The 21,265-nt window shown below is 44.3% G+C and overlaps 1 protein-coding gene across 2 annotated transcripts in view; it reads left to right on the top strand.

The window, feature by feature from the left end:
• LOC138591839 (neuronal PAS domain-containing protein 3) overlaps positions 1–21,265 on the top strand; it is a 278,972-nt gene that overhangs the window by 150,831 nt on the left and 106,876 nt on the right. For both annotated transcript variants that reach the window (XM_069662540.1, XM_069662539.1), the window contains exon 4: positions 7,180–7,262. In XM_069662540.1, the coding sequence (XP_069518641.1) occupies positions 7,180–7,262 (83 nt within the window). The remainder of the gene's footprint in view (positions 1–7,179; positions 7,263–21,265) is intronic.

The raw sequence follows: 21,265 nt of genomic DNA, 5'->3' as shown, positions 1-21,265 counted from the left end.
TGCACGTTCAGTCTGCAGCAGGAAGCTTCATTTTAATATCAACCAAAGATCCTTAGTGTTAAACAGGCAGAGCGCTGATGCAGGAAGGAATGTAAAGATAGGTGTCATCATGCAGAGTGACAGAAGCAGAAGTTAGCATCTGATTAGCATCCATTTCAAGGTACGCCATTAAGGTAGCTGTTTCAAGGAACCCTTTAGTTTTCAAATATACTTTAACAGTCAAGGTACGTTTGAACAAATATTTCAAGGTACTCTTCAGAATCTGTTTCAAGTTTTAGACACCATTTTCCGGGGGGCAGCTGGTGCTGTATCGGGGAGCTGCACCTGGCAGATTGCCGTTGTGGTGGGCTGTCACTGGGTTGCTTGGGCTGTCAATGATTCCCTGCTGGAGGGATGTGCTACGGGAGCCGCCGAGCGCTTGGATGCTCTGCGTGTGTGCGCTAGACGAACTGACGTGGTCAAAACGACGGGCAGATCGGTGCAGCATCAGCAGTAATGCGGCCGTTGTCATGGTGCGATGTAGTCGATCTACGTCCCAACCCTCACCTGTGGTCACAAGCTTTGGGTAGTGACCGAAAGAATGAGATCAGGGATACAAGCTGCCGAAATGAGCTCCTCTGCAGGGTGTCGGGGCTCAGCCTCAGAGACAGAGTAAGGAGCTCGGAGTAGAGCCGCTGCTCCTTTGCCTCGAAAGGACTCAGGGTGATCAGGATGCCTTCTGAGCGCCTCCCTTTGGAGGTTTTCTGGGCACGTCCAACTGGGAGGAAACCCTGCAGCAGACCCAGAGCTCGCGGGAGGGATTATATGTCCCAACTAGCCTGGGAACACCTCGGAATCCCCCAGGAGGAGCTGGAAAACGTTGCTGGGGTGAGGGACGTCTGGGTCACCTTAGGCGTAGCCTGCTGCCACAGCGACCCGGCCCCGGATAAGTGGAAGAGGATGGATGGATGGATGAAGCGGCGCATTTGCTGCTTAATGCATGCTGGGATACCTGGCGACACGCACCAGGCTGGCGGCGTTTCATTTGAACAGCTTTTCGTAATTGTCCATTTTAAGGAGACGGTGGCATACTGTTCAGTAAAACAACCTCCTGAGAAGTGTTTGGACTGAAAGAGTCCTGAAAAGAAGTGGTTGCGTGCAGCAGGTCCACACCGCAGCAGCATGTCGGTGACACCCCAACACAGCGCCAATCTGTCAGCTTCAGATACCCGTTACAGCAGCTGCCCCCCGGAGCTTCACCGAACAACGCTGCTGTAGCGCAAACAGCTTTTTGTATAACTATTACTAATTTGATCTGTGATGATGAACTTCTAATTCATCCATTTATTCATTCAATCTTTTTAGAGTTCAGAGAGAGGATCTGTGAGAGAGTCGGCTGCAGAGGGCGAGTCAGACGGTGAAAGTTTGATGAAGGAACATCAGAGAGAACGTGGATTATTAAACAGCTGATCATGAAAAGTTAAAGTGGCTGAAAGACGCCTTTAAAAAGATACTTATTAAAACTAATGTCTCCACTGCTGATGACTTTTTAACCAGCCTTTAGAGACTGTGTGTGCGTGTGTGTGTGTGTGTGTGTGATTACCTCCCTACACATCTTCTCTTTTACGTCTATCATTCGTTCCCTTGTCTTTTAACGGAGTATAGACAGCTGACGTGGTGACATCACTTCCTGTCTAGCCTCTGAAACTCAATCCATCTTATATTTCATCAATCTTTCTAACAGACTGAAACATGTTCCTGGTTTGATATCCATACTCTGAGATAAATTATTCACTACAGCACCTGGAATTCTTTTTGGATAGTTGGCACCAGACTCCATTGAAAAAAACAGTGATTTGATCTCACAGAACACAGGAGCTGCAGGTCCACGCCGATGACTGTATATACAGATGGACGACGCGTCTGCATCTGCTCCCATTGTATGAAAGTGATGCCAAAACAGCCCACGTGATAGGCGCTGCCATCTTGCGATGGTGACGTCATTTGGAGCCAGAGTCTGCGCAGTAGAGATTGGCGGGTGCAGCGGCCGTAGCCACTTCCGCTAACCAAAACACACACTTAACTTACCAAAAAAAAACAGCAAGGATCCCGCACACCGGCGTGTTTAACAGCAGAACAGCTTCTTGTGTTGGAGCCCTCAGGTGTCCTTGGCGTGTTGGAGCCCTCAGGTGTCCTTGGCGTGTTGGAGCCCTCAGGTGGGCTCAGTCTGCAGCAGAACAGCTTCTTGTGTCGGTCTGAAGCAGATATTCACGCTGATGGAAAGTTCAATGACTGTAGTGTTAGTGTTAGTTACGTCTCCTCTCGCCGTTCCTCCTGTACTCTGCTACTCGGGAACAGAACGCTGCAGGAGCCCCATTTGTCAACAGAGCTGTCAATCATGGGGCTACGCCCCCTTTTTACAGCATCAAATAACTAATTAAAAGTAAACGTGTCAGAAAAATGAACACTTGGACATGAATCAGCATGATAAGAACTAACTATAATGACAGAAACCATGTTGGAGGAAACTGTATTTGACGTGTATTTTGATTTTATAGTTTGACTCATGTCCCATCTGTTAACATGAAGGAGGCGGGCTTTATGAGCTATACTGCAGCCAGGCAGCAGGGGGCGACAGAGAGGGTTTGGCTTCACTTTGGGGAGCTGTCATGTCGGCCATCTTTTTATACAGTCTTTGGTCCACGCCGCCTTAATCAGTTTATTTTTGGTGTTACATAATATATTAAGTTTAACACTAAAATAAAACAAACTAACCAACCATTTAAGGCAGCAGTGGAACAGAAACTCGTGTGTCCTGTGAGGTAAAATTACTGTTTTTATGAATGGAGTCTGGTGTGTGTGCAGAGAGCGATGTAACGTCTGTGTGTGGTTAAAACAATCATCTTCCTCTGTAACAAAAAGGTCTATCTCTGTAGGGATCCTTTCTGTCATGTTGTCACACACTTAGAATAACAATCTGAGCCTGTCAGTGGAAACAACAAGAACTTTTAGTGGACGACCTTTGACCCATCAAGGATTATGTTGCAGCTGTTACAGCCGGTTTCACTGCTGCAAAAACTTTGTTGTACCCCCAAAAATGTCAAAATAGGCTCCAGGCTTAAAAAATACTCAAAGTTTCAGTTTCATTTTGCCCCTCTCTGCCCTTTTTTTCTATCTTCTGTCTCTTCTTCCTTCCATTGATGTTTCCTTCCTTCTGCGATCCCTCACTTCCTCTTTTTGCCTCACCTTCCCTTCAGTCCTCCCCCCTCTCTTTCCTCTCTTCATCCCTGAGCTCTTTTGTTAGATCTTGATAAATTGACTCTGACATTTTGCCAAAATGGCTACCCCCCCCTCCCTCCCTCCGTCTCTAGTGTTCTTACACCTACTGCTAATTGAATTGGCAATTTGTGTAACAGTACAGATCCCACTTGTTCTCTCTTTCTCTCGCTTTCTAGAACTCAGGTTCTTCTTTCATCTTTCTTTTATTTGTTTACTTTTTATTCTGTTATTTTCTTCGCTTCAAATTCTGTTTTTAAAAAGATATTGAACAACAGTTTGGTCTTTTATTTTGAAATAGTGTTTCCTCCTTCATCCTTCGTCATTGCCTCCAGCGTTCCCCCCACCGCCCTCCTCCTTTTTGTCTTGTTTCTCCAGCCCTCCCTCTCTCCCTCCTGCTCCGCTTATTTTTTGGCTCTTAAATAATTTTACATAATATGTTGTAGTTCTTTATTGTCAGAACAGGAAGTGTGTGGATGAGTTAGTGTTGATGCGTTTGGACTCGTTCCTGCAGGTTCAGGTTCATGTTTGTAACCACATCTCCCAGGAGTGTGCGTGTGTGTTGTGGATTCAGGGGTCTCACTGTAGACAAACAACAATAACGTGAACACACACACACACACACACACACACACACACACACACACACAGATGGCTAAACGCTCAGAGCATCGCTAGAGGGGCTAGCTGAAACACACACACACATACACAATTTTGTTTACTACCAGCAAAGCGAAGCCAAACCAGGGAGGAAGAGAGGACGATGTTGTCATTGTTATTCTCCATCATAAGTTAATCTTCCTCCTCATCCTCCTTTACTCTCCTCAGGAATGTCAAAGGTCACATGACAGACACATGGTGCAGCAGTGAAACAGGCTGTAATGTCTGCAACCTAATCCTTGGAGGCAAAAGAACCCAAATAATGTAGAAACAGTTTGTGCTTGTTTTGTTTTTACCCCAAAACAGCCGTTACATCGCTCTCTTCAAAACCACCAGACTCCATTGACCAAAACAGTAATTTAAGCCAGCAGAACACGGGAATGGCTGCTCTACCGGTGAATCAAATGCTCAGGTTTTTTGTTTTATTGTGTGTTCCACAAATGTGGTTTTGGATCAGAACTACACCAAAGCAACACAATAACACAAACAAACTAAAAGATGAAGGCAGCAGTTGAACAGCCGCTCCTGTGTTCTGTGAGGTTAAATTAATGTTTTTCCCAATGGAGTCTGGTGGCTTTGAGTAGAGTTTATAACAGCTCTTTCTGGTTGGAAAAAAATGATTGTATCTTAAACAAAACTTTCATCAGGTGTATTTTCTTTAGAGTATTGCTTCTTCTCTTTCTTCCCTCACCTCCTCTTTTTCCTCCTTCCTCCCCACCTCCTTGTTTTTACATCTTCATCCTCCTTTCCGTCCTCATGCCACCAGCTCTTCTTCATGGTTGTCTACCTGCTCCTCCTCCTCCTCTGCTGCCCCCGCAGTTATTTTCGCTGCTTTAACTTAACACTATGTAATTGTGATCAATCCTCGATAACGTTATTCACTATAAAAAAAGTTTGTCAAACTTTTGGTTATCAGATTGAAAGCACAACATTTATATTCCCTCCGTCCTCCATCACTCCTCCTTTGTCTTTACTCCTCTCATCCCCCTTTTTTAAAGTCTCTCGTGCACAAGGGCATTTCATTACATCATTAATTGAGCCTAATTCAGCTACATTACCCCCCCTCAAAAACAACTTCAGGAGGGGTGTGTGTGTGTGTGTGTGTGTGTGTGTTTAAATTCAGTGTAATGAGGTCTGCTGGGAGACGAGGACGGAGGTTGTGTGGAGAGGAGAAAATTACCTCAGGGCAGAAAAATCTCTCTTTTAGTGAGCTTTAATGCCCCTCTGTTTAAAGCTGTCTCACTGTCTGAGACCGTCTCACTGCCTGACTCACACTCTGTCTCAGTTTGTTTCTTTACGTTACCTTTTCTTCTGTTTTCTTTTGGTCTTTTCTCTCGCCGCAGGGCACGAACATTTTATTGAATATCACAATTTCAAGACAATTTTCTTTATATTCAGATGCACGAATAAGCAACAGGTTACATGAACAAAGGGAGAAAAGAAACACAGACAAGAACATAAGACGGAGAAAAATGGAAATGTTTTCCGTTTGCTTTTGAATGTGGAAACAGTGTCCCCGAGCTGGGCGTCTCTTTTTTTAATTTGTGACCTATTTTTACAGCCTGTGATTGATTCCTGGTGATAAAGTTTTTACAATTCAAATCTCTTCCCGTCTCTCTCTGCACTTTCTGCTTTCCTCGTTGTCTTCTTTTGGGAGCGAGAGAGCGAGAGACAGTTTAACCTGAGGGCACATTTCTCTCTCTCCGGCTGTTGTACTTTCTGTTTTTCTCTTTAGACACAGTTTTTGCCCTCAGGGAGAAATTTTTAAAACGCTATAAACCATTTTTCTCTTTCTTTCTCTCCTCTCTCTGTCTCTCTCTCTCCCCAAAGATGAACAGTGATGGATACAAAGAGGAGAATAATACAAAAGATAGCAAGAAACAAAGAATAAATGAGAGAGGGAGAAAAAGAACATTTAGACTTAGACTTAGACTAAAGTTGAGTCTAAGTCTAAGTCTAAATGTTCTTTATTGTTATCCTTCAGACCTGCCCACCTCGGAGGAGCAGGTGTCTTCAGTCCCTCAGGTTTCATCTCTACATGGGTTATTTGTGTTTAGAGACATCTTGGAGCGTCTTAATACTTGGGTGATCAAAAAAACATCAGCTAACATCTCTTTGTGGTTTTAGAGGCACTAATTTTAAAGATAATGCTGGTATTTTAAAACGTGCACCCTTATTGTTTTAATATTTTGGGGGCTAAATGACAAACAGGAGCAAACGTTTCTCCACTGACAGGCTCAGATTGTTATTCTAAGTGTGTGACAACATGACAGAAAGGATCCCTACAGAGATAGACCTTTTTGCTACAGAGGAAGATGATTGTTTTAACCACAAACAGTAACCCATAGTTTTTTTATTTTTTGTGTTATTGTGTGGTTTGTTGGCTCTGAACCAAATGAAAAAGAAAAGTGACACAGTAACACAAACATCAAAAACGATAGGGGCAGAAGTAAACAAGCAACACTTGTGTTCTGATGGCTTAAATCAGTGTTTTTCTGAATGGAGTCTGGTGTGTCTGCAGAGAGCGATGTAACGTCTGTGTGTGGTTAAAACAATCATCTTCCTCTGTAACAAAAAGGTCTATCTCTGTAGGGATCCTTTCTGTCAGGTTGTCACACACTTAGAATAACAATCTGAGCCTGTCAGTGGAAACAACAAGAACTTTTAGTGGACGACCTTTGACCCATCAAGGATTATGTTGCAGCTGTTACAGCCTGTTTCACTGCTGCAGGATGAACACATCTACTGAAGACATTCAGACACTTTTAGAACCTGAAAGTCATTTATTTTCTGAAATATGGTGCAGGTTTAAAGACAGAATTTCTCTTTTATTAAATCTTTATTCAGATGATTTCGGGTGCTTCATGTTAAACTGTGTAATATGAAAGGACTTGCTCTGAGGGGCACGCCCAAGATTACCTTTTGTATGAGAAGCGCTAACAATGCTAACATGTCGTACTGTTCCAGAATGTTCTGCAGAGCTGACCTCACTGGTTCCTCTTGTCCTGTGCCATGTGTGTTTGTCACGCTAGGCTGTATAAACGTGAGTGTGTGTGTGTGTGTGTGTATGTGTGTGTGTGTGTGTGTGTGTGTGTGTGTGTGTGTGTGTGTGTGTGTGTGTGTGTGTCTGTGTGTGTAAGGGAGCTTTGCTCGTATCAATGTGTCTGAGTCTCACCGGTCTTCTTCTGTCCTGTCCTGTGCTCTTTCTCTCCTTGTGTGTGTGTGTGCATGTGTGTTTCTGTGTGTGTGCGTGTGTGTGTTTAGCTATCGGGGCCCAGCGAAGGAGGAATCCCAGCGTCGTCGCCTCGGACATCTTCGAGCCTCACCTGGGCAGCCACATTTTACAGGTAGGAGCTGAAAATAAGGCTGGAGATATATGTGGATGCAGTGTTCATGTGCAGTTTAACACACACCTGTTTGAACAGTGAATACATGAAATCAAGCTGGACACAGTCACACACACTTGATCCAGGGAAATGTGGGTGCGTTTGGCTCTTTGTTGATCATTTCAAGGTGTTTTTGCTCTGTTGCTACGGTAACAGCAGTGGATGAGGAGGGCACTGGTCCCTCTGCAGTGAAAAAACTCCGGAGCTGTTGGACTAACTCCCAGAAAAACTTGGTACAGTTTGATATAAATAATAACAAACAGTCCCATCAACGGATCAAAGTCAGCCTCAGCTGAGGCAACACAATACTATCCTAACATTAGCATCGTAGCATGCTAACATTTGAGCACATTTTAACACTTACAATTAGAGATGACTGACATGTCCTATAAGGACGGGATTAACAGTTCTGATTTGTTTAATTTGTGTTCAGGACAATCTAATGTTCCTGCTCCCGTGGTAAGAATCTATTTGTGTTCTGTCCAAAAAATAATATTATTTTTGCACAGATCAATTACATAGAGAGTTAATGCAAAGTCCTACATAGAAATGAAGAGATGCATATTAACACCAGAGCAAGAAATTCCTCCTCCTGATGACCTGTTGTGGAATCAGAAATGGTCACACCAAACTCTTCAAGTCAAGGAAGAAATGTGTCTGACATCTTACTGCGAAAGTCTAAAACCAATCTCAGCCTTTTTCCATGATGTAGTTCTCTCAGCATCCTCTCAGCCTGTTTATTGTCATTAAATCTCAGTAACATCTGTTTGTTGTGGCTTCATAGCGCTGTAGTGAGACAGATCTCAGCCCACGTGTGACTTGCTAGATTCAGTGAAACTGCCACTCAGCGGAGACAGACGGACAGGCGCTCACAGCTGAAACAGAACGCTGATCAGAGAAATCCTGGTCCTGATCCGAGCTAACAGCTCATCACACTGGGCGCTGGTCAGCCTGAAGGAGCTGGAAGCAGCAGGAGAGTTCATCAGACACAGCTCAGGAGGAGGAGGGAGGTTAACCCAGCTTTTAGACTGATCACAGCTTAAAGTTGTCTTAATGTTGTAACTCATAAAACATATGTTTTCTGGTGTGTAATGAACCTCGGAGCACCACAGTGCAGATAAATGAGTTATTATTTGTTATTCTCAGTTGGTCTGTGATTCTTGAATCTCTAGAATATCTCCGTCTGAGCTTTAAATCCCGCCGCATCTCTAAAACGAGGATTTTGTTATCGGAGTTCTGTCTTCTGATTCGCCTCGCAGCTTTTCAGACTCTAAATTATTCCTCGTAATGTACCTTTACATCATTAGCGCAGTGATTCCTCATAATTCAGCCGCAGATTTTTCACCACAGCCGACTTCAATTATTCCTCAACATCCAGCTGCTGCCGCGGCTAAGCTGAATTATTAAATGGAATTATGAAAGTATGATAATGACTGGGTTATCGCTGCTCGCTCCCTCGGGTTTTGTGCGTGCGCGTGTCTGTGTGTGTGTGTGTGTGTGTCTTGTAGTTTTAATCCCTAACATGCTCCACTCCTTATCTGTTTAACATACAGCCCAAAGGCTGAGCTTTTAACATCACAACCAGGCTGACGCGATACAGCAGCTGATAGTGCCTGCTAATCTGTGTGTGTGTGTGTGTGTGTGTGTGTGTGAGCGTGTGTGTGAGAGAAAAAGATGATCTTCTAAAAGATGAGATATTTGTGCACGATGTTTTAAACCTCCAGAAGTTGTTCTTTCATTGTTTATTAATCTCAAAATGATGTTCGTTTTCATGTGTGTGTGTGTGTGTGTGTGTGTGTGTGTGTGCGTGTGTGTGTGTGTCAGCATCAGATGCACCTGATTGTTATTATAATGATCAGTCTGACACCAGTGAGCCCTCGCTGTGTAAATATCCACACTCTTTAATCTTCTTGTACTTTTGATTTGATCCCTTTATCGTGTTCAAGGATCCTGACAGAAACAGTCCTCACTGATACAAAGAATTCAAACTTTATTATCCGCTGGTTACAGACGCAGACGCTGACCGTCTGTTATAAACAGCTGAGTAACACTGCGGACTCTCTTTTTATCGTGTTCTCTTTATTCTTGTTGAAGTTGTTGAACAAGATATTTGGACTCTGGGTGCTGATGAAAACCGGCACCTTAAAGGGACCACCTTGGCTGCTTTTAGCTTATTTAAGCTAATAAATGCTAAGTCGTGGGATATTTGTTTTAAATAATATGCTGATAAAATAACAGCATCAGATAAAGCAACACTTTGGCGCAGAGTAAACTAGCTGCTGCTGGGAGGAGCTTTGATCTGGTTATAAAGCGACGGTGTCTCTATGTGAGCTACGAAATTATTTCATTATATTCGAGCGCCGCCACCGGGTCGTTGGCTTAACAGCACGCTGCATAAAAGCTGTGTCCCAGTTCAGGGGCTGCGTCACAGCGGCGCGACGAGGCTGTCCCATTTAAAGGCTCCTTCAGATGCGTCCTCCTTTTCCTGGGTCATGAAGGATCCCTCGGGTGCATCCTTCGTGGCCCAACGTATCCTGAGATTCATTGCGTGCCTATTCAAGTGAGATGGTGGACTCTGTGCCCGTGGTTTCAACTCAATCGAACAACTGCGAAACAAATGTTAAAAAACAAGAGGGGACTTCAAACAAATTATCTTTAAAATAACGTTATGTTAGCTAGTTAGCCCTCTAGCTACTTGTTGCTAGGCGACAGGCGGCGCGTTTGGTGATGCACAGGAAGTCCTCCGTAGACCGTCTCATTGCAGTTCGGCTTCAGCGTCTCCACAGGCTACGAGCGACTCATCCTCCGTAGAGTCCTTCGAAGGATTAAGAATCATAGTGAGTGATACGTAAAGTACAGGACAAGATCAGCAGAGAGAAGACGTGCTGATTTGTCCACAGGGGGCGCTACAATCATGAAAGATACTCACAAGAGCTTTTAATGGATGCTTGATGAAGAAGTTTGGATTAAAATCTTTATCTAATCATAAATGCGACACTGAAATAAATGTACAGTTGCCACAAATCTAAATACTTTGCAAAGACGTGGGCGTCTTTCTCCCCGTAGCAACAATGGCATTTTCTTCTGCTGTTTAATTTTGAGTCTGCATCTAAAACCAGTTCACCTGGAGGGCCAGCCTCCACCCCTCATTCTATATGAAGTAACGGGACACAGTGTGTCTCATGGGACGGACACATGCAGAAAAAAAGGGGTCGGGCCGAGTGGAATCAGGATGCAGGAGAAGATTCTTGGCTGTCAACCTGTCAAATAAAAGTCATGCATTCAAAACCTGAAGTCCGAAAGAGTTAGCATCAAAAACACCGAAAGTAGAAGTGCTTATTGTGCAGAAGGGCCCCTTCAGGATCACATGTACGTGTTGTAAAGTTATGTTTTATGTTGCAGCTGGTAAAAGTTCAATTTAACTGCTTCCTATACTTTGTAACCCTCTCTATCGCCCCCTGCTGACTGGCTGCAGTTTAGCTCATAAGCCCCGCCTCCTCCATGTTAACAGATGGGACATGAGTCAAACTATAAAATCAAAATACACGTCAAATACATTTTTCTCAAACATGGTTTCTGTCATTATAGTTAGTTCTTATCCTGCTGATTTATGTCCAAGTGTTCATTTGACAAGTTTGCTTTTAATAAGTTATTTGATGCTATAAAAAGGGGGCGTGGCCTCATGATTGACAGCTCTGTGGACAAATGGGGCTCCTGCAGCGTTCTGTTCCCGAGTAGCAGAGTAGAGGAGGAACGGCGAGAGGAGACGTAACTAACACTAACACTACAGTCATTGAACTTTCCATAAGCGTGAATATCTGCTTCAGACCGACACAAGAAGCTGTTCTGCTGCAGACTGAGCCCACCTGAGGGCTCCAACACGCCAAGGACACGAGGTGAAGGTGTCTGTCGGGTAGAGGAAGGGGCGGGACGTCGATACAGGTAGTACCTCTAAATCAAACAGGCGGCACACAGCGAGTCGGCTACACAAACAAGAGGCACAGCCGCCTCTCCTCCTCTTCCGCCGCGCTGCACATCATGTTGTCATGTGTGAGTGTTAACACCGCGCTCTGATCCTGCAGCTCGAGACATCCCATAATACCTTGTTATAATCCCCGGAGAGTCGCTCTGACAACCATATGAGGCAGATCCCGAGGCAGATTGAAGCAGCTGTGAGATTGGAAGTGACAGAAACAATGTGGGCTCACCTGGAAGTCGGAAGGTGTGTGTGTGTGTGTGTGTGTGTGTGTGTGTGTTTTCACCTGCTTCCATAATCCACACTTTATTCTTAAAAAGAGATTTTTAGTCTCATAAATTGATTATTTATTAGTCACAAGTGCCCCATTTACTCTTTCTTGTCTCCTCTAGGTTAACATATTATTCTGAGTGTGTTTCTACATCATCGGGTGTGTGTGTGTGTGTGTGTGTGTGTGTGTGTGTGTGTGTGTGCGTGTGTGTGTGTGTGTGTGTGTGCGTGTGTGTGCGTGAGGCCTTTTCAGCGGAGAACGAAGGCCGACGTGTTGGTGGCAAATTGGCCTCATTAATCTCCCGCTTAATTGATTGTGAGAAGTTTGAGGATGACATTTTAAGAAAGCGTGGCGGACGGGGACGGGGGGTGGGCGACGGGGGGGGGGGCTCGGCGGCGTGATTGATTTGGCTAAACCGCAGCGCTAATGAATGCCAGCCAGTCACTTAGGTGGTAGAGACCAGACACTAATTTCAGAGAGATTAGGCCAGAGAGGTTGATAACGCTTAATGAAGAGAGAGAGAGAGAGAGAGAGAGAGAGAGAGAGAGAGCGAGAGAGAGAGAGAGCGAGCAGTCATTAAACAGGAAGTAAAGCTCCTTGTGGCTGCTCTCCTGTCAGGTCTGAGCTGTTGTAGTGACACAAACTGAGTGACGCTCGTGTTTGAACTTTATTGCTCATCAATAGAGCTCTGACAGGACAAACATGGACGCCGGCTCTCTGGAGGGATTATGTAAGGTTTGGTTTCGCTCTTGTTGTCTTTATCAGGCAGAAAATGTTGAAGACGTCCCGGTCGTGCTGAAGGAATTAATCCCCTAATCAAATCTGGATCCTTTTAAATCCCTCCTCTGATGTGTTTGGGTGTAACTAAATACGATGTGATATTTACAGGATGATTCCAGCCGCCCTGTTTCCACTCCCAGCTCGTACAGCAGCTCGGTCAGTGACGCTTCAGACTCTGAACACCTGCATTGTGATCTCTGGATGCTTAGTCCGTTTATGAGCTCTTAAAGTTAAAGGATGTTGCATGACGACTGCAAAGGTTTCATGTCCGGGCCGATGGACGGGTCACGCAGTATCTAGACTTTTATCCTGAGGGGTTAAAGTTTGATTTCCCTGTGAAACAAATCATGAAAATCTTAATAATCTCCTTTCAGTCGGTGACATTTAAAGATATGTAACCTGCATAGGTTATGTAATGTGTACGTGTTTGTGCCAAAACATGACCTCATAATTACAACAAACAAAACTGTTTTACAAGAATAACCATTTATCTGTATGTCATTTTTTGTAAACACACACAAGCAAGTCTTGGTGCAGATGTGTGTGTAAGTGTAAATAAGTGTATGAAGAGCTGTACAGTATGTGCAGGAAGGTGCAGGAAGGTGCAGGAAGGTGCAGGACGGTGCAGGAACGTGCAAGAAGGTGCAGGAAGGTGCAAGAAGGTGCAGGACGGTGCAGGAACGTGCCCGAGTGCAAAGAAGCTTACAACATAAAATACTGCTGCTGTCGGCTGTTTCATTCGCATACCGTGTGAAATGTTTGGTAGCGAGTTTTATTTTGAAAGTCCAACAGGATAAGCTTCAATTATTCTATAGTGATCTTTTATCACTAACATTAAACAATACGACACAATGCGATGCGATATGATGCAGTACGACACGATACAATCCAAAATGATGCACTATGATACTTCACAATACAAGATGATACGATACAAACGATACGATACGATGTGATAAGATAATACGATACAATATGACACGATAAGATCCATAATGATACAATAATAAGATCTGATGATACGATGCAACATAATGCGACATGATAGGACGATAAAAAGATAAGACGATAATACAACACCTTAATACTTATGATAATATGATAATACGATACGATACGATGCACATGTTTTGTCCCTGTAGGGAAGTTTGTCTCTGACTCGAATGTTTCCACATTGAGCTGTTTTATTTTGAAAGGCTCAATGTGCTCATTTATCATCACTAGCAAACTGACTGTTTGAACTGCTTCTTGACTTTGCTTTTTTATGACATTTCTTTTATGATGACAGAAATATGAAAGTCTATGGGAGATTTATTATTTATACCAACGTGAACGCTTTGTTTGACTCGACGCTGCTCATTAATTATTGCTAACTGGATGGTGATGTGACTCTGGAGTGGTACCTTAGACCTTTATTAAAGCAAAGTTATGGTTTACATCTCATGGATTTATGTCGCTAACAATGATGATACATTTGTGATTTCTCGTTTATCCAGCCCTGACGCTGCTCTCTGATTCTCAGTAACGTCCTCTTGCAGCTGCCGCTTAGACGTTTGCTAACAGAAGGTGCAGCTGCAGGAAGATAAAAATTATAAAGTCGTCATCACACTTTAGATTTGCGACTGCTTTAAGAGACATCACGGCGTGAGGTAAGAGAGGCCCGAGCTGCGGCACACCAGCAGAAGTTGAGCAGGTCAGGAAGGCGAAGAAGTTTGCTGATGAAGTGAAAGTGTTGAGGTGTTTGAGGACTTTAAAGAGCAGCTTGATGTTTGGTGTTTTTAAAGACAACATGTGGTGTGTGAAGATGAAGAGGCGGCGGACAGACGGACACTAATTATAAAGTAAACTGTGCATGTGTGAGTCAAACGAGAGAACAATTAGAGAGAAGAAGAAGAAGAAGAGGAAGAGGAAGAGGAAGAGGAAGAGGAGGAGGAGGAGGAGGAGGAGGAGGAGGAGGAGAGCGAGACTGTGTTTAGTAAAGTCAGAAAGCAGACAAAGAGGAAGAAAGTGTGTGTGGTTTCTTTGTGCGTGTGTGTTTAGAACAGCCTGGCAGACACCTGGCATGATGAGCGTCTGGGGGGAGGAGCGCCACACCTGTTAAAACACACACACACACACACACACACACAGGCTGTTTGGTTGTTTTGTCTGTCTCTTGGTGTGAATCAAACACACAGTGCGCCGAGGACAAGGAGACAAGGGAGCAAGGAAGGGAGGAGAGAGGGAGCAAGAAGACAAGAGACAGAGAGGAGATGAAAAGCTGGAAGAGAAGGAACAGAGAGGAGAGGTGGTCAGAGACACGAGCAGCTGTGGCGTTAGTTGTGAGGACACAGGTGAGTTTTAACGGAACAGTTTTTGGAGGAACGTAAACAAAAGTTAGAAAAGTGACTTTTTCTGAAAGTGACGACATTTATGAGAAAAGACACATTTTGTCCCGGGAGTCAGAAGAATCCTGTAAAGTGAAGATGGATCCACGACGAAGCAGTCACTGTTAGAACATCATTGCTGTAAAGAGGCGCTGCACTTTGTTTTATAAGAACTGGATAACATGAAAGGACTTTTCTGTCATCACAGGCCAAACAAAGCAAAGCACGTGACAGACACACGACACGTACATATTACTTTATTTACACCACTATGTTGTACTTACTTTGTCATTAAAGACAAACATGTAAAAACTTACAGCAGTAAATGTGGTAAAGCAAGACCACTGGTGTTAATGTTCATAAGCATCGGAGGGGTGGAACATGGGCGGTTCTGCTGGAACAGTCTGACAGTGGCCTTCCACTTTCCAGCGCCATCTGCCGTTTGGACGATTTATACTGTCGGCACACCACAAAGGGGATCGGCACACCGGTCTAGCCATCGCCACATGCCGCTGGCCTCCTCGTGTCGTACCATCAGACACGGCACACGCCGCTGAACCACCAGCACATGACGTGACGTGCCTTTGGACATTTTTCGATCCAGGCGCTGCTGTGAGACCGGATGGGCCACGAACGAGGGACGGAGTCAGACGGAGGCCGTGGTTCTTTTGGAAAGATTTGATAGCTATAAAAAAAGCTAAAGTCAGGCACTCAGAAACACGTGCTGCTCTGAGTTTACATGTTACATGAGAACAAGGTGTTTATTACAAGTCAACCGTTGTTCTGTTTCCACGTGGTCCTGAGCAGGATGCTGACTGCGTCACAGAGGAGCCGCTGCAACGCAAGAGAGTCACATCAGCACAAACATGTTGTCATGTACAGGCTCCTCCAAAGCAGGTGATTGATTAACTGATTGACAAAATCTTCTATGAGATACAAGAGAGCACACACACACACACACACACACACACACACACACACACACACACACACCGGACTGACAGCAGCTGCCCCGCCCTGCTTTAATAGATGCTTTATGGTAAGTATCTCCACTGTTGCTCAGATGCTGTCACCCGTAACACACACACACACACACACACACACACACACACACAGACACACACACACACACACACCATCACTCACTCGTGGCGTGATGGAACACACAAACATGGACAACAGCACACACACACACCATGTTCATTAGAAAACAAATGCAGTTGGAAATCTTCGGCAGCTTCAGATAAATATCTATTTTTAATTTAACATCGATAAGAACAAAAGTGTCTTTTTGCACATTGTGTCACTTCCTCAGGCGTGTCTTTCTTTCTTTCTTTCTGTCTGTCTTTCTTTCTTTCTTTCTTTGTTTTTGACTAAATTTGGACCCAAAACATCTGAAAAATGATTTAAAAGACGTCCGTCCTGTTTGATGTGACTGAGGTGCGTTTGAGTCCTTCACCTGCAGCTGTTAACCGGCCGCTTCACTCGGCGGCGTGTAAAACAGATGTGAGGCGCCCGTGTGTTGTCACGGCGATGAGGGGAAATTAAAGACGACAGCGACGGCGCGCAGACACGACACGGCTTCCTGTCAGCCCGTCAATCAAACTGTCAGCCAATGAGTGTCAGCGTAGGTGAAAATTAGACGAGGAGGGATGACAGGACAGATCTGCTGCTGCCCGGTGGATTATGGGTATATTACTGTGGAGGTCGACAAACAGGAAGTGTACCTGACGGACAGACGGAAAGAGAGTAAAGTGAGAGGAAGAGACTTGAATCTTCACCCGCCTTTATTTTATTGCTTTTATCTAAATGATGCATTCAAGGAAGCTCCGACGTCTGTGATTTAACCCTTAAAACTGCAATAGAAATGAGTCTACATTCTTTGGTCAGTTCTTTTTAAAAGCTTCATATCTCCAGAACCTGTACAACCTAAGCTACGGTATTATGTGAGACAATTAAACATCATAATTAATACAATTACTGAACTTGTTTCATAAACAAGAAATCATTTAAAGTTTTTTCATCCAATTTAACAAAAAAAACAAAACGAACATTTTGATCCGAAACATTCTGAATGTAAAGATAAAACATATTTCTCCTGAGGTTCATTTATCTCGGTACATTTTTTACTTCATGAGAGATTCTACAGGAAGTTTTTATCAAAGTCGACATGTAAGTAAAAAGATTCACAACATTTAAGACAAAACAATGAAAGTCAGTGAAATGATAATAATTAGTTTTGAAGACATTTTTTTTTTTTTTTTTTAAAGATTATTTTTTTGGCTTTTTTTGCCTTTATTCATAGGATAGCTGAAGACAGACAGGAAATGTGGGGAGCAGAGAGTGGGGGATGACATGCACCAAACGTATCGGCAGACCGGGAGTCGAACCTGCGATCAGTGCGACGAGGACTGTAGCCTCTATACATGGGACGCCTGCTCTACCAACCGAGCCAAACCAGCGCCCAGTTTTGAAGACATTTTAAGACAATCAAAAACAATAATGTACAGTGTTGTGCAGACTAACACAGGCCCCAGGCAGACATCTTTATACAGTGCGTTTATATATAAGGGTTTAACAGTGAAGGCTCTAATCATGGAAGACTGAGGCAGGAGCTCGTGCTCGTGTCTCCTGTCACACAGGCTCGTGTTCAGAATGAACTATTATTTCATGTAAAAACTAACTGAAGGTGAATCCTTCATTCAAACCAGCTGTGATGTAAAAATAGAGACCAGGTTCAAAAATCTTATCCTTTTAATTTTTATGCGTGTACGAGACATGTTTGGAAATTTAAGGCAAATTTAACGATTTAATGATCATTTTATCAAAGGGCCAGTTCGCCGAGTATCAACCTCAGTCTGATCACGGTGTTGTGGGGAGCGGATGCATAAAAATGACCTGAAGACTTTGAGACGATCCACCGGTTTATTCTCGTCGTGTTTCAGACTCTGTCCCGCTCTGAGCCGTCGCCTGCAGAGAAACGGTCGTATTTCACTCCAGCGTCTCTCGCTGGGCCGTTCCCTTCAGAGGGAGGGGCGCAATGCATGCTGGGTGATGTAGGAATGTAGAATGGGCGAAACCACGAGCTGTTTGTACAACTTTCTCCACAGCTGTGGCGCCAATTTCAAATGTTATTGCTTCTATAGATTACAGAGAACAGCAGCTGTGACTGACAGGAGCTTCAACAGGACAGAGCTGCTCCTTTAAAGGAATCAAAGACAGAGAGAATATGTGCAAAATGTGATGTAAAGAAGAGAAGAGAAGAAAACAACCGCTTAACGCAGCTCAGATTATCTCTCTTACACACACACACACACACACACACACACACACACACTCAGACGCTGTATTTCAGGTATATTTCACTCCCTCTCTGTGTCTGAGCTTTAAACTCCAGGCCTTGAGATGAATTTTAAGACCTGAATATTCAAAAGCGAACGCATTACCACACACACACACACACACGCACACACACACACGCGCGCGCTGTGCGTTTCAGCCGGGTTTCACCAGCCTGCATGCACAGATGACTCCAGAGGCCCGGAGTGACCCGGCGGCGGCGAGACTAAAGGTCACGGCGGTGAGCGTCGAGCCTCGCATCCTGATTACCCACAACCCCCCTCTCTGACTTCCTGTGAGGTCCGGCAGGTTCATTAGCTGTGGGAATAACTGCAGAAAGAGAGAGAGAGAGAGAGAGAGGGAGGAGGAGGAAGGAGGTCTGAACCAATAAACGAAGCGTCCAGAGAGCGAAGGAAGAAAAAAACGAGGGTGAGGGAAGGAAAAAGGGAAAAAAGACGAGTGCAGGCTCTTATTATTTATGCAGTCAATAGGCCGCGGCTTGTCTGCATCTCTAATTGTTTGATTTTATAGGCGGGACGGCTCTTTAAACAAACACGCTCTTATGCTAATGGCGGCGCGACGCTGCCCTCCTGACAGCATCTACAGGGAGGGTGGACTGCAGGATTATGGGAGTTTTTTTGAGGGGGGGGCGTCTGAAGCTGAATATCATTTGGATAATTAAAAATGACAGAGGAAATGGTCCACACACACACACACACACACACACACACACACACACACGCAGGCAGCCACTTTGTCTTGACAGGTGGAGGGGGAGGAGGGAGGCAGGGGAGAGAGGGGAGGTTAGTCCTGATTGCTGTCAATCAAGCGGTCCGGTGGGAGGATCGCGGAGGCTGGCGGATCGCCGTGAACTTTGACCCCCTCCCTGGCCGACGTGATGCTGATGTGAAGAGAGAGAGAGAGAGAGAGAGAGAGAGAGAGAGAGAGAGTTAACAACCTTGAGAGACGGACTGAATTTCAACAGGCTCACAGCGAGAGAGGGAGAGAGAGAGGAGAGAGAGAGGGGGGAGAGAGAGAGGGGGAGAGAGAGAGGGGGAGACGGATAGACTGAAGGATGCAGAGAAAAACTGAGAGAGGTTAGAGAGTACAAAGAAAGCAGGCATAAATAAGTGTTTTAAAATTATGTTATCATTGCTTAAAGGGGAGTTAAACCTGTTTTTGCTCCAGTAGACGTGTTCATCCTGCAGCGGTGAAACAGGCTGTAATGTCTGCAACATAATCCTTGATGGGTCAAAGGTTGTCCACTAAAAGTTCTTGTTGTTTCCACTGACAGGCTCAGATTGTTCTTCTAAGTGTGTGACAACATGACAGAAAGGATCCCTACAGAGATAGACCTTTTTGTTACAGAGGAAGATGATTGTTTGAACCACACACAGACGTTACATCGCTCTCTGCAAACACACCAGACTCCATTCATAAAAACACTGATTTTACCTGGCGTTGTTTGTCTACTGCTGCCTTCGTTAGCTCCTTTTATATTGCCAGTTAAAGGCGGGACTGTGCCTCCTCGTACCTCCTTGTCTTAATGTAAAACAAACGGAGGTTGAAGGCTGGGGCGAGGTCGTTCCCCCTCTGAGCCGGCATCCGATGTAGCAACAGAGCAGAGACGGTGTGTGAGTGAGCAGCGGAGTTGGCAGGACGTCACAGCGTGTGTGTGTGTGTGTGTGTGTGTGTGTGTGTGTGTGTGTAGCGTGCACTTTGTTACGGCCTCGTGGTGTAACCGCAGTGTAAAAAGGGTTATCGGTTAGTTTGTTTGAGTTGGTCTGTGTTAAATTAATATTGCATCAAATCGTCAACTCCCATTACAGCAAGGTTAAATTACACCAATTGTCAAAGGAGTCTGGAAGCTCTAAAGAAAAACCTACAGAGACAGAGCCTCTTGTTAAAGGATACGATAAAATAAGAACAGAAACAGCTGTTACGTCGCTCTCTTCAAAGCCACCAGACTCCATTAAAAAAACAGATTTTACCTCACAGTCGTCCGCTGCCTCAATCTGTTAGTTTGTGTTATTGTCGAACTTGTTGTGTTTTAAATGGTTAGTTCAGATCCAACACAAGAGAGATCGAACTTTTGCCAACAGGAAGGTGCTTCTTTGACAACACAAAAAACACACCAATATTTATGTTTGTCAAGGCGAGAAATTTAGCCGCTTTCGTTTGAGTTTAAGAATTAAAATGATGTCTCGCATGTAAACAACAATGTCAGTGTAAGATGGACTGACTTATTCAGTGTGTGTGTGTGTGTGTGTGTGTGTGTGTGTGTGTGTGAGAGAGAGAGAGAGAGAGAGATCAAAGGAAACAGGGGATCACTGCAAAGCCAAAGTGACAATTGAACAAACGGCATCAATAAAAAGACGATCAGATGATATCTCTGTCCGTCTGTCGCTTTGTTCTCTGCGTGTGTGTGTGCTTGTTTCTGCCTGCGTGTGTCTGCATACTGCTGTGTGTAATTGCATATTTATTGATGTGTGTTTCCACATTTATTTGTTCCTCCCCGATGCGCGCGCGCGTGTGTGTGTGTGTGTGTCAGTGTGTGTTACTAACGCTGAGCTGCACAGGGAGGGTTGAGATGTAAAACCCTCCCTCCTCTCCAGACGCAGGATAGAGAGAATCCTTACCCCCCGCCAAATTAATCTGCTCTCTCTCTCTCTCTCTCTCACACACACACACACACACACACACACACACAGACACACACACACACACACACACACACACACAGACACAGTGAAAGCGGATTCTGTAGAATAATTTCATTATAAGGTTGTGAGCATGTGGATTAATGGTTTTACTGTCACAGAGACGACAGGGGATTTTCTCCTTTCTTCTCTCTGTTTCTTCTTCTTTCCTAGATGCTTTTATTTTGTCGTTTCCTCTCCACTTCCTGTCTTTTCTTTTATTCTCTCATCCTCCTTCTTGTTGTTAAGACAAACTGCCGTTCAGAAGCTGAGCCTCCTCTGCTTCTTGTTGTAGAGTGTTGGCATTGTGTTGGATTATTTTAAAGCAATTTGACATTTTATTTTGAAATCTGTGATGTATGATTGGCCCTGTAGCAACAACTTAGGAGGTCGTTTCCTGTAATAAACTTGGACTAAATGAGGACAGAGTTGTATTTTATATTTTGCTTAAATACAAATTATATAAGTAATGAAAATATGTGTCTAACGTAACTGTCCCTGAATGTCTTTGCTGACCTGCTGTGGTTAAACCC

The sequence above is a fragment of the Semicossyphus pulcher genome, unplaced genomic scaffold (assembly GCF_022749685.1).
Source record: "Semicossyphus pulcher isolate SPU_LCO1_2020_fin unplaced genomic scaffold, fSemPul1.0.p SCAF_14, whole genome shotgun sequence".
NCBI lineage: Eukaryota > Metazoa > Chordata > Actinopteri > Labriformes > Labridae > Semicossyphus > Semicossyphus pulcher.
Note: the sequence above shows the minus strand (reverse complement) of the source record. Positions and strands in the feature narration are given on the sequence as shown.